The 13,960-nt window shown below is 39.6% G+C and overlaps 1 protein-coding gene across 2 annotated transcripts in view; it reads left to right on the top strand.

Annotated features, from left to right (window-relative positions):
* The window catches only part of CCDC30 (coiled-coil domain containing 30), a 135,697-nt gene that overhangs the window by 35,886 nt on the left and 85,851 nt on the right, over positions 1 to 13,960 (top strand). For both annotated transcript variants that reach the window (XM_070786725.1, XM_019958273.2), the window contains exon 8: positions 1,268 to 1,366. In XM_070786725.1, coding sequence (XP_070642826.1) covers positions 1,268 to 1,366 — 99 coding nt within the window. The remainder of the gene's footprint in view (positions 1 to 1,267; positions 1,367 to 13,960) is intronic.

Raw genomic sequence — 13,960 nt, 5'->3', positions numbered from 1 at the left:
GTGTGTGTGTGTGTAATAGGGCCTTAAAAAGAAAAGATATTTTAACATATGTTACAGCATAGGTGAAACTTGAAGCCACTATACTACTTAAACAAGTCACATAAAGACAAATAGTGCATAGTTCCATTTATATGAGGTACCTAAAGTGGTCAAAAATCACAGAGATAGAAAGTAGAATAGTGGTTTCTGGGGGGCTGTGGGGAAGGGCAGGATGAGGAGTTATTGCTTAATGATTAGAGTTTCAGTTTTGCAAGATGAGAAGAATTCTGGAGATGGATGGCGGTGATGGTTACATAATAATGTGAATATGCTTAGTGGTTCTCAACTATATACTTAAAAACGGTTAAAATGGTAAATTTTGTGTTATGTATATTTTATCATAATTTTAAAATGCAATCATAAGAATAAATAAACACTGTTCAAGTTGTCTAAATCTCTATAAATTTGTACATATAATACTGATAAAATATATTCAATGTATTTTAAACATGTTTGTATATGTTTTACATATATATACATATATTTGGACTTCCCTGGTGTCTCAGATGGTAAGGCATCTGCCTATAGTGCGGGAGACCTGGGTTCGATCCCTGGGTCAGGAATATCCTCTGGAGAAGGAAATGGCAACCCACTCCAGTACTCTTGCCTGGAAAATCTCATGGACGGAGGGGCGTAGTAGGCTACAGTCCATGGGGTCACAAAGAGTCGGACACAACTGAGCGAGTTCACTTCACATATATATTTATATATGTTTGCTCAGTCGTGTCTGTGTCTTTCTCAGCCCCATGGACTGTAGCCTATCAGGCTCCTCTGTCCATAGAATTCTCTAGGCAAGAATACTAGAGTGGGTAGCCATTCCCTTCTCCAGGGGATCTTCCCAACGCAGGGATTGAACCTGGGTCTCCTACATTACAGGCAGATTCTTTACCATCTGAGCTACCAGGGAAACCAGCCCCCCCCACACACACAAAATATGTATATATATACACGCACAAAGAGTTGGAGATGACTGGGCGACTGAACAACAACACGCGTACATACATGTGAGATAAAGTTCAGGAAGGGTATATCTGAAACATTGTTACTTCTGGAAAGGGAAATGAAATTGTGGCACAAAGTTATGTGAAGGAAAAGATCACTTTTTAGTCTATATACCTATATATTGTTTAAATTTTTCGCACAAAGAATGTATTCATGTATAACCTATCTATTTTTTAAATAAAGCAACCCCCTCCCACTTTGTATTTAAAATGCTTTTGTATTTCAGGTTGAACGACTTAAAAGACGAACTTGTGAAGCTCAAGAGAATAAGCATCTTGGAAACCACTCTCCTGGAAAACCTGTGGGTACTGAACAGAAAGTAGAGGTAGTAAAGTTCTGTTATTTCTGACTTCTCATTTTGAAGTGAGCTGCATTTTACAGCTGGGCGCTGAGCACGTGCTACTCTTTTCTTGCCCGCCTTTTCCTATTGCCTTGCCAGAGTGTGGAGAAAGAAATTTGAGTATAGAGGATAGGATATGTTTCTATTCACTTCCTCCCCACAGGGAATGATTAATATGAAAAATATAATGGGTTTTGTTAAAGAAAAAAGAGTCTTACAAAAATACAACCAATATGGGCATTTTTAATCGTCAAAATGAAGTTGCTTTATAGCCTCAACCAGTGGTGAGGAGTGGGGAGTGGGAGCCACATATCAGAGAGAACTAAAATATGGTTTAGGCTTCAGTGTGTACAGCTTCCAGTCTTTTCAGCACAGTCAGCCTCTGAAGTGGTGGGCAAAATGACCAAACCCAAGGCAGATTGTAGCAAGAGCCAGTGTGTCACACAGAGGGTGGTTTCAGACTTTCAGCTCAAAGAGAGGTGGTTTTGCTGCAGCCTTTGCTCTTGTACACCTAAGACGAGTAACGTTGCTTGTTGCTGAGCGATCTCCTTCACTGGAACTTGTCTTTTTTACTGTAACTCCCTGGGCCCTACACCCCCCACCTCCTCGGTATCAAGGAAATTATAGCCACTGGATTTCTTGATGCCCTACCCAAGGAGCCAATGTTCTTCTTGTCTTCCAAAACTCTTTCCTAGGCAATAATGCATTTTGTAGGAAGGAAGGAAAGGAGAAAAGGTAGGAAGGAAAGAAGGTGGAGGAAGAAAAGAATGAAAGAAGGAGGGTGCTGGAGGGAGGACAGAAAATGAGGAAGGAAGGGAAGAAGGAATTTCCAGGCAAGATTTCAGGATTCTTTACCAGAATTTCTCCCAGGCAACCCAGAATGGTGGCACTCTGATTTAAAGTTGATTTAATTAACTTCTTATTTATCCTTCTTTATGAATAAAGGTATACATATCTTCATTCATATAGAAGGATTTTGAATATTTATTCAGATTTCCTCCTTTCCTTCCTTTTCTTTTTTTCTTTCTGTTTTTACTAAAATGCCTCTGGAGATCCTTCCATATCATACAGAGAGATCTCCCTCATTGTTTAGAGCAGCTAGCATTCTGTTGTGTGGATGTACTATAATTTATTTAACCAGTCTCCTGTTGATGGGCACTCGAGTTATTTCTAGTCCTTTGCATATTTATACAGGTGTTTCTGTAGGATAGTCACAAAAATGGGATTATAAGGGTGGAGAGTAGATGCATCAGTCATTTTGGTCAGTGTTGCCAGATACTGCCCAGTGGAAATTGCATCATTTTCCTTTTCCCTCAGCAGTGTATGAGAAAGATAGTTTCCCAAAGATTCACTAACTGAATATATTGTCAAATATTTGCATTTAGTAAACATGCAAATGTTTATGAAATCTTTACCAAATGCAAATGACAATGGGTATCTCAGTGTAGTTTTCATTTCAGTCATCTAATGGTAGTGAGATTGAGCATTTTTCAAATGTTTAAAACTTATTTGTTGCTTTTATAAAGTTAATTTCACTAAATATTTAATACAGTATAAAATACATATTTTAAGAGTTGCGTTCAATGTGCTTTGATAAAGGCATACACCTGTAAACCGCAACCATTGCAATCAAGAAAATAACATATTCGTTAACCTAAAACCTTCCCTCACCTTTTGCTATCAGTGCCTCCCACTCCACCACTTTCTATGACCATACCATTTCTAGAATTTTACATAAATAGAACCATCTAGTATATACTCTGTGTTTGGCTTCTTTCACTTATTAATATAATAATGCTTTTGAGATTTATCCATGTTGTTTCTTGTATCAGTAGTTCATTTTTAAACTGCTGAGTAATATTCCTGTATGTATAGATATACTATCCATTGTTTATCTAGCCACTGGTTAATAGATAATCAGGTTGTTTTCAGCTATTATGAAACAGCTGCTAGTATTCACATACCAGTCTGTTTTTTCCCTCTTAGATAAATACCTAGCAGTGGAATTACTGAATCACAGAGCAAGTGCATGTTTAATTTTATAAGAAACTGTCAGACTCTCTTCCACTTTGTGATGAATAATGCTGGTATGAACATCCATGTACACATTTTTGTGTGAACAAGTTTTCATTTTTCTTCAGTATGTACATAGGAGTGGAAATACTGCGTCCTATATTAACTCTATATTTAATTTTTTGTAGAACTGCCAGACTATTTTCCAAAGCAGTTGTACCATCTAACATTCCCATCAGCAGTGTATAAGTGCTCCAGTTTCTCCATGTCTTACCAACACTCGTTACATTTTGTCTCTTTTATTATAGCCATCTTAATGGGTATGAAGTAATATCTCAGTATAGCTTTGATTTGCATTTCCTGATTGACTATTGATACTGATGCTTATTGGCCATTTCTTGAGCTCATCATTACCTTGCACAGGTCCACATTTCTATCTGGTACCATACTTCTTCAGCCCAAAGAACATTGATTAACATTTCTTCTAGTGCAGATATAGTGATAAACTTTCTGATTTTGTTTTCTTTACAGTAGTAAAGTACATATAACAGAAAATTCACCTCGTTAATGATTTTTAAGTGTACAGTTCAGTGATATTAAGCACCTTCATATTGTTTTTCACCCTTCACCACCATCCACCTCTAGAACTTTCTTCATCTTGCAAACCTGAAACTCTATACCCATTAAACAATAACCCCTTTTTTTGCCCAAAGTTTGCACTTTCTTTCATCTCAGAGGATTTGTTAACAAAATAAGCCACTCGTTATATACAAATAAATAATACAGATATATGTTAGAGAATTATCTAGCTTACTTTCAACATATTAACAGAGAAGAGAAATAGAAAGAGCAGAGAATACATCAACAAAGTGGGTTTTGACCAACATCCAGACTTAAACAGCGCTGGAAAGTCCCGTGTCACAGCACATCTGGAGTCCCAGTTGGGAAAGGGTCCCAGGCAGCATGTTGGCTCTGTGTGTGAGACTTGAGAGACTGCAGTTCAGGGTTCCCACTTATAATCCCAGGACGGATGCAAACTGGTATCGTCATCAATCTGTGACCAAATTGCAAGCCTGGTTTCCTGTTAATGCTGTTTGTTTTGTTTTGTAAAACTTGAAATGTTGCTAAGCCTGGGATGAGATGGTTGGATGGCTTCACTGACTCGATGGACATGAATTTGAGTAGTCTCCAAGAGTTAGTGATGGACAGGGAAGCCTGGCGTGCTACAGTCCATGGGGTCTCAAAAAGTTGGACATGACTGAGTGACTGAACTGAACTGAACTGAAGCCTGGGGCTTGGTTAGCCAGGACCCCTTCAGGGGCTCAACAATCTCAAGATTTCTTCCCCCATCTTATCTACGGTGCTGCGAGTTTTGCGCTCACAGCAGGCAGTCATTCCCAGTCAGGGCAGTGTCCAGGCAGGTTAGAAGCAAGGTCAGAGGCCTTTGTCTCTGAAGCCTAAACAAGACTATTTATTTAAATTCCCTAACACTCCTCATTCTGCCCTTCCCTCCCAGCCCTGGCAACCACCATTCTACTTTCTTTCTCTATGGTTTTGACTACTCTGAGTACCTCATTTAAGTGGAATCATACAGTGTTTTTTTGTGACTTTCTTATTTCAGTTAGCATGAGGTCTTCAAATTTCATCAGTGTCATAACATATATAATTTTAATATGATGTATTAATCTTTTAAATCATATTAAAAAAAAGTGGTGTTTCAAGCCATTGTTAAAATACTACTAGCTTTTATAATTGTGCCTATATTTACCTCTACTGAGATCTTTATTTTTTCATATGGCTTTGAGTGACTGTCTAGTATCCTTTGATTTCACTCTATAGGAGTCCCTTTGGGATTTCTCATAGGGCAGGTCTAGTGGTAGCAAAGTCTCTCAACTTTTGTCGATCCGTGAATGTCTTCATTTCTTCCCCACTCTTGAAAAGACAGTTTTGCTGGATATGGGATTCTTAGTTGACAGGTTTTTTTCTTTCAACATTTTGAATGTATCAGCCCACTGCCTTCTGGTCACTAAAGCTTCTAATGAGAAATCTGCTGATAATCTCATTGAGAATCCATTGTATATGACGAGTCACTTCTGTCTTGCTGTGCTTTCAAGATTATTTCTGTCTTTGTCTTTTAGTAGTTTGATTCTACTGTGTCTCAGTGTGGGTCTCTTTGAGTTTATCCCTCTTGCAGCTCACTGAACTTGTTGGATATTTATATTTAAGTCTTTAATCAAATCATCATTTTCTTTTGTTTTTAATGGTGACCATATTTGTCTCCCATCCCTTGTTCTGTCATTCATAAATCAACCTGAAGGAGGCTGCTCTAGGAAGCAACACCAAGATGAACTTAGAATTACAAGAGTTGTTCTTCACAGGGGTGATACCTGTGAAGGATAAAAGGAAAGAGTAGACATGGGCAGGCAAAACCTTCAGGTCATAATATAGTTCTCACATCTCTTCAAGAAAAGAGAAAAAGAAGGAAAATCGGTTAAGAAGAGCCTCAGACAATATTGCAGCCCTGAGAAGTCTAACCCAGGCCAACAGGCGGCTTTGGCACAGTAATAACCTGTAGAAGTTCCACACTGGCCAGAAATGGCCAGGCTTTATTATTCTCACTATGCTCAGTCATTCACTGGAGGCTGCCTAGAAAGAACATGGCATGTTCTTTCTTGAAGTGAGATATGATACCATGTGGCCCTCTGTATCGTAGAATTCTTGACAATAGAGAAGACCCTTATAGAATATTTGGTTAATCTACCTTCCTCTATGATAGACGTTGTCTATGACATTCTGGATAAATGAGAATCTATCCTATTTTTAAAGATGTTCCAAAAAGAAGATCATGCAGTGTTTCTCCCTAAAGTATTAGAAAATTTTTTCTGTCTAATCTCAATTGTCTAGGCTATGATAGAAACCAGTTTTCTTTTCCTTCTCATTAAGGCTTGAAATATGTGTGGGTTCCTAAAATAATAAAGCTTTATATTGACTCTCAGTGATCCTCTCACCTACTTCATCCCAGATAGAGCCAGCTGGAAAGGGGCACTGAGGAACACTGTAAGTAAATGCTTCTTCTCTATAAAGTAGAAGGTCTCTAAAATTAGAGAAGTTACTTAAGAAATAAGTAGTCAATTATACTTAAATGATTTTTAAAGCCATTTCCTAAGGAAAGAGGATGTAACTATAAATAGGTTTTTGCTTTCAAAGTTCTCTCTTAATCTTTCATGAAGAAAAAAACCTCAAGCTTCCTTGATTATGTTTAGTAGCTGGATAGTGGTGGTATCAATAAGTATTAAGTCAAGGGTGTTAGCAGGGGAATGAAGTGAACTGAGTACGTAATCAGTAGGTAGAGAATAGCAGCACTTCTCCTTGAGCTCATTTCCAGATTTTGACCTAGTGCCATGCTTTCCTTGTCATGGATCTTCAGCTTTCAGACAGGTCTTGGGAAAGTGAAAGTTACTCAGTCGTGTCTGACTCTTTGCAACCCCATGAACTGTAGCCTGCCAGGCTCCTCTGTCTATGGAATTCTCCAGGCAAGAGTACTGTTGTGGCTAGCCTTTCCCTTCTCCAGGGGATCTTCTCAGCCTAGGGACTGAACTCAGGTCTCCCACATTACAGGTGGATTCTTCACTGTCTGAGCCAGCAGGGAAGCCCAAGAATACTGGAGCGGGTAGCCTATCACTTCTCCAGGGAATCTTCCCAACCCAGGAATCAAACTGTGTTCTCTTGCATTGCAGGCAGATCCTTTACCAGCTGAGCTGCCAGGGAAGATGCCAGGTACTCAGTGTCTCATGCAATTATCCTGACCTATAGTTACTTTATTTTCTGTGTCCTACAAAAAAGTAAGTAAAAGGATAGAAACTAATATTTGAGTACCTATAATGTTTCAGTAACTTTACTGGGAGTTGGGGCGGGGGGGTTGACATAATTCGCTTAAGGTTAGCAGGCCTTTGGAGAGCTTAGGTATTGTTCACCTTGCTTTACAGGTGAGGAAACCAAGATCACAGATGCACAAATGTAGAAGTCAGGATTTCAGATTTCCACTGACTTCAAAGCTCTTTTTTTTGCCAGTATAATTTCCAAACTGTGTTTTAGAGATTCTTGCTGTTCATAGGTCCAAATCTTTAGGTGTTCTACCTCCACATCAGCCAGAGACACCTCCATTTGTGGGCAACTCTGCAGTTTCTCCATAAGAATTCGTCTGAAGATAAAAGGAAGCAAGAAGCCCTGTAACTTCAAAAGGACAAGTAATTTAGAAAACCACTCCCTTAAGTCAAACAGACTCCTCCATATATGACTGTGTTCTTTATCCATTTTTACATGCAGACAGATTTACCATTAAATAGGCTGTCTTAGTGCTACCAGTATGCATGTTCTCAAAGACAATGCTTAGTTGCAGCATGTGAACTCTTACTTGCAGTATGTGGGACCTAGTTCCCTGACCAGGGACTAAACCTGGCCCCCTGCATTGGGAGCGTGAAGTCTTAGCCGCTGGACCACCAGGGAAGTCCCAGAAGATGCTTAAAATGGAAGATATGCTAAGTATCTGGCAGGAATAAAAAGTAGTCATGATGTATTTATCATCGGTCACATGCGTGATCTTGTTTTACTAACATAACCTTATATAATCCTTATAACAGCCCTCCCCGTCGTGATTAGGTATGTTCTGTTTCATACTTGAGTAGAGGAACTTGATAACCTAAGAGGCACAACCAGGAATTGATCCAGGTCTGTCTGGCCTTAGAGACCATTTTCTACATCATACCAACTCTCTTGAGTATTCATAGAGGGAGCATATGATAATGCACGGGGTCTACAGCACACCCAGCGCGGAGCACGTCCCTGTCTGGAGGTGATGACCCGGCAGCATTTTATTCTCTGCAGCGCCTGCATCCGCCATCTCCTTTGATTGTGCCCAGGAGAGAGGAGAGCATGGCACAAGCACGTGCTGGGGGTGGAGGGTGGGGGACAGCAGTCACTCTTGTCCATACGGTGCCTAGGAGGCACAATTTGGCTCAGAGTGTTAGATAGCCCCCACCCTTCAGATAGTAGAACACTGCAAGTGGAAGATTCTGAGCTGTTATGTGTTCTCCAGAGTTGTTGGCAGTTACCCCGTGCCAGTGAGGCAATCCCCTAGAAGTCTGTTCATTCACCTCTTTGCTTACTGCTGGCTGACAGGTGAGGTAGGCTCCCTTCAGTTGTCTAGAGATCACTATGTCCATTGCTTATTTCCCACAGTATTGTGACCCCTTTCCTGTGTTTTTCTGCTTTAAACTTTGATCATCAGTCTCATGAAATACATAAATCACCTAAATGTATGGCTGTCTTTAGTATGCCACAAACTATGGTAAATTTCAAGTATATATCCTTTTGAAAATCTCTCTCTTGGAAGTTATAGCATTTAAATACATGGCATTCTTGTATAGAGAAAACACAAAAGAAATGGGCGGAGCACTCATTTTTAAGAGTTGAAAACATTTTCTGCACTTGGCACTCGGTCATCTCAGGAGGTGCATGGGCAGGCTAAGTAGACGCCAGAGTGTTAAGTGCATCAGTATGTCATGTGTGGATGTGCAGAAACGTTAATCAGTGCATATGGCAGCTGATGAACAGGGAGAAGCTGACCTGGGGATAAAATATTTTCTTCCCTGTATCCTTGTGCATTTCTGCTAGGAAGTCAACATGATTCTTTAGTAGGTCTTTTGTCCATACCGCTAGGTAGGAGGATACGTAAAAGCTACACTTAGGTTTCAGCATCGTTTTTGCAGTAGCATTCCCCATTTTTCCCAACTCATCAATGTGAAATTTCTATTACTATTTCTATTTTATTGATATTTAACATGAGGAAGATAAATTATTGATAACCAACTTTACTGAATTAATGGATTTATTTTTTTTTTAATCTGTAGATTAAGTTAATACAGTCTTTGCAGTAAGTTATGAACCTGGGAATATAAGCAAACTCCAGATTTTCCCCCAATTTTGATTTTCCCCCAAATTTGATTAGATAAAAATCAATTACTTCCTTTCTTCAGCCTAGCAAAGGAATATTTTTATCTCTGAATTAAAAAGTTCAAGTTGAAGTTTCTGTTGAAACCTAATTCTGAATAGCAGTAATAAGTAATATCAGTGTTGGTGTCTCCTGTTTCTAAATTACATCTGCTGCTGCTGCTAAGTCGCTTCAGTCGTGTCTGACTCTGTGCCAGCCCACCAGGCTCCCCCATCCCTTGGATTCTCCAGGCAAGAACACTGGAGTGGGTTGCCATTTCCTTCCCCAATGCATGAGAGTGAAAAATGAAAGTAAAGTTGCTCAGTCATGTCCGACTCTTAGCGACCCCATGGACTGCAGCCCACCAGGCCCCTCCGTCCATGGGATTTTCCAGGCAAGAGTCCTGGAGTGGGGTGCCATTGCCTTCTCCGAAATTACATCTGCTGCTGCTAAGTCACTTCAGTCGTGTCCGACTCTGTGCGACCCCATAGACGGCAGCCCGCCAGGCTCCCCCATCCCTGGGATTCTCCAGGCAAGAATACTGGAGTGGGTTGCCATTTCCTTCTCCAGAAATTACATCTAAATACTCATAAACCTCCTTTGCATTTAATTTTATTACTGGGCCAATCAGCACTAACAAGGAATAATTAGGGAGTTTGAGAAGGTCACGTACACACTGCTAAACTCAAAATGGATGACCAGCAAGGACCTGTTGTATAGCACATGGAACTCGGCTCAATGTTATGTGACATCCTGGATGGGAGAAGGGTTAGGGAGAAAATGGATACACATATATGTATGGCTGAGTCCCTTCACTGCTCACTTGAAACTACCACAACATTGTTAATTGGCTATACCCCAATACAAAATAAGACATTTAAAGTTTGATGAAAAATAAAAGTTAAAAAAAATAAGGTAAATTATCAACTTGATTAATTGAGAATCATCAGGATTCTGTAGTATGTTTTTCTAATAGTGCTTGTTCCCTTTGGTTAAGTTGCCAAACAGAGCAAGGACTGAAATATATCTTAAAGCAACTCTCCAAAGGATCCAAGACCAGATAAAAGATGGAATTGCTGGTAGGGGAGGTTTCAAGGCTGTAGCCTCCGGAAGAGATTCTTAAGAAATGTAGCTTATCTTTTCAGCATTTTTTAAAAATAGCAAATATATGTTTGTACTTTAGCTGACGGTTTATTTGGATTAAGATTTCCCTCTTGGAGCCTGAATTATCAGATAGAAAGACAGATGAGAAACCAGCATGAAAGGTCAAGAGACAGTGAAAGTACAAGATTTGAATGATGTAAGAAATTAAAAGATGATTTTCAGTTACATTTTGTAATACAGATGAGGCAGACTGTATAAGGATGCTTAAGAATTACTGCAAATAGACGACGTGCTGGTTGCTCAGTTGTGCCTGACTCTGCAACGCCATGGACTGCAGCCCTGGTGGACTCCTCTGTCCCTGGGATTTTCCAGGCAAGGATACTGCAGTGGTCTGCCATTTCCTTCTCCAGGAGATCTTCCCCACCCAGGGATCAAACCCTGGTCTCCTTCACTGCAGACAGATTCTTTACCAACTGAACTACGAGAGAAGTCCCCAGAATAGGCAAAAAGAATGGTAAATTTACATCCTATGATCATGATCAGTGGTTATAGAAAACCTTCCAGGATTAGTCATTCAGGAAGGAGCCCTTTAAAACTGTATTTAGAATAAACTAGTATATTGAAATTGTAAGGATGACGCCTGCTCTTATGGCTATAATGTACATAGGACAAGTCTTAGTTCCATTTTACAGCTGAGAAAAAGAGGCTTAGAGAGAAAAACCCATCTTATGAGCTATGGTACCATGATCTAGTTTTGCCAGGTTCGTCTCTCCCCATATGACTTTATAATTGAGTTAGGCAGAAAAGTATTATCAAAGTTTATAAGATACATGACTATTGTATTGAATACATAGAATTAATTATCTAAAATACTTTTTGCAGATATTGAAAATGAGCCAAGAAAAAATTGAAATATTTGAAAGTGAGTTGTCAGAAGAGAGAGAAACAAAAACGCAGTTGACATCTAATCTTAATACAGAGCAGAGAGCTTTGGAAGTTGAAAGTGAGGTATTTTGCCATTTAGGATGTTATTTTCCTCTTTTTGCATTTGCAGTTAAGGGATTTCATATTATTTATTTTTATTTTAAAATAAATTATAGCTATAGAATATTATTTATATTAGGAATAACAGGGTGACTGTTTCTCCAGGCTGAGTTCCAGCACTAGCCAAAGAGTCCTTTAAGTAGAAGGGATTTGATTATTATGATGATTGTAGAGTCCTGGGCTTGTCTCTCCTTTTTACTGCTGGTAATACCATCTTGGAAAGGTCTATCAGGAGACATACCAGCCTATATTTGGAAGAGAGACCTGGAAGTGAGTTCATCAAGTCTAGATCATTAATTCAGAGGGTGGTGACAATCAGTTTGCAGGGTGGGTGAGAGCTGGCACAGTGCCCTAAATCTCATGCTAATGACCGATAGGAATTTTCCACGGAGTGAGGTAGGACACTGATAGCACTTGCCCTCTCACTATGGTTTTGGATGGCCACTCCCTACCTTCTCTCCTCATCAGCACTTTCCTCCCTTTCTGATCTCAAGCCTTTGGGAATAGTAACAAGTATTGCATGCTTTGTGCTAGGTTGCTTCAGTCATGTCTGATTCTTTGCGACCCTATGGACTGTAGCTTGCCAGGCTCCTCTGTCCATGGGATTTTCCAGCAAGAATACTGGAATGGATTGCCATGCCCTTCTCCAGGGGATCTTTCCAACCCAGGGATCAAACCTGTTTCTCTTATGTCTCCTGCATTGGCAGGCAGGTTCTTTACCACTAGCGCCACCTGGGAAGCACCACAAAGTAAATTTTATGTTATCTGCTCCCGTTATAGGGAGCTACACCACAGCCTGGCTCTCAGGCCCTGTCATCCACCAATCAAACGCTACATATTCTATGTCATCAATACAGAAACTTAATAAAAATCTACATCTAACTAAAGTGTTTTCTCTCATGAATATGGAAAAAAAATCAGAGGGTTAGAGGAATCCCTAGTTAAGTCACTGAATATGCATTAAGTAAGACAGCATAATTTGTCGTGAAGAGCAGTGTTTGAAATCAGTTTGAATCCCAGCTTTATCACTTCCTGGCTATGTGAATAACAAGATCATTTACATTCTCTGAGCCTCAGTTTCAATAACCCTACCTCATGGGGTTGTCATAAGGTTAAGGGTAAACAACATAGCACCTGACCTATAAAAAAGTAACTGTAAAAGAATACAGTTTAAGGCAGGTAATATAACTAATGCAGGAATTGCTGAAGAATTTATCTCTACACACCTTAAAGTGTATAAAGTGGGGACAAATAGAAGCCCAGTCTTTGAACCTATCAATGATAGATATTAAGAATGCTAATGGCGTGTGACCCTTCATAGCCACGACTGGTCCAGGACTGCTTTCCGCTGCCTGGGCACCTAATGCGGAGCTGGGGCCTTAGACTTGGCCTCCTAGAGGCCCTGTGGAGCCCAGTTCCCTGATGCCTGTGGAGAAGAGCTCTTTAACAAGACCAACAAACACCACTTCTTACACAGTTCGGCCCTGTTAGGGTTGTCCCCGTATAGAAACCGCCTCTGGGCTGGTTGCTGCTAGCTTCTGGAACTACCTAATTCTGTACCAGCTTGTACTGCCAAGCTCTGAGTAGAGACCCCAGTACCCAGACATAGGCCCCCTATGAGAAGGAGCATTAGGCTCTCTCTTGGGCTCGCTTGCCTTGGCTCTTTGAGGTTCCTCGTGTTAAATTTCTGGGTGGCTTTTGCTTTTGTTTTTTTAGCAGGAAGAAGATTAAAAGAGAAAGACAAATTTAGAAAAAGAATGCTTAATTTTTGACTTAAGGAATCTTTTCTTTAACTATAATAGAGAAAGGAATTTGTCTGCCAGAGGATAAATTAAAATATTTAAAGCAAAAAAGTTGTCAGAATCTTTTCAAAGATTCCTTTTTAGCAGTAGTATACATTTTCTATGGAAAGCCGTGTTTTGTTCTTCTAAATATTGTCATTTCTTAAATCAGGAATTGCAAAAATCAAAGTCCGAACTTATATGCCTTTATCGTGAAATTCAAAGTCTTCCAAGTGCAGCAAAAGACAGAGACCATTTTTTAATAGCATATGACATGCTACAAAGAGAGAATTCTGAATTAGAAACAAAGGTGAGATTGAATTATTAAGTATTTAAATGTTCTATGTATGACATGTCTTTTATGAAGATAACATAAAAGGTAACTAACTTCAGTAAGAGATGACTTGGAAATCGGAGTTTCTTTTATTATTATAGAACAAATTGCCACATAGTGTGGATTATAAGTCAAGCTGTATTTCAGGGTAAATATTCGGACTTCAGCCAGGACTTTACTCTTTATTCATAGAATTAACCTATGAATTTGTTAGTTTACAGAAGCTTCCCAATGGCTTAGTTTTTAGAGCACATGCTGTATGGTACTTAGTTGCTCAGTCGTGTCCGACTCTTTGTGATCCCATGGACTGTAGT

Source organism: Bos indicus, chromosome 3, assembly GCF_029378745.1.
Source record: "Bos indicus isolate NIAB-ARS_2022 breed Sahiwal x Tharparkar chromosome 3, NIAB-ARS_B.indTharparkar_mat_pri_1.0, whole genome shotgun sequence".
In the NCBI taxonomy this organism is placed as follows: domain Eukaryota; kingdom Metazoa; phylum Chordata; class Mammalia; order Artiodactyla; family Bovidae; genus Bos; species Bos indicus.
Note: the sequence above shows the minus strand (reverse complement) of the source record. Positions and strands in the feature narration are given on the sequence as shown.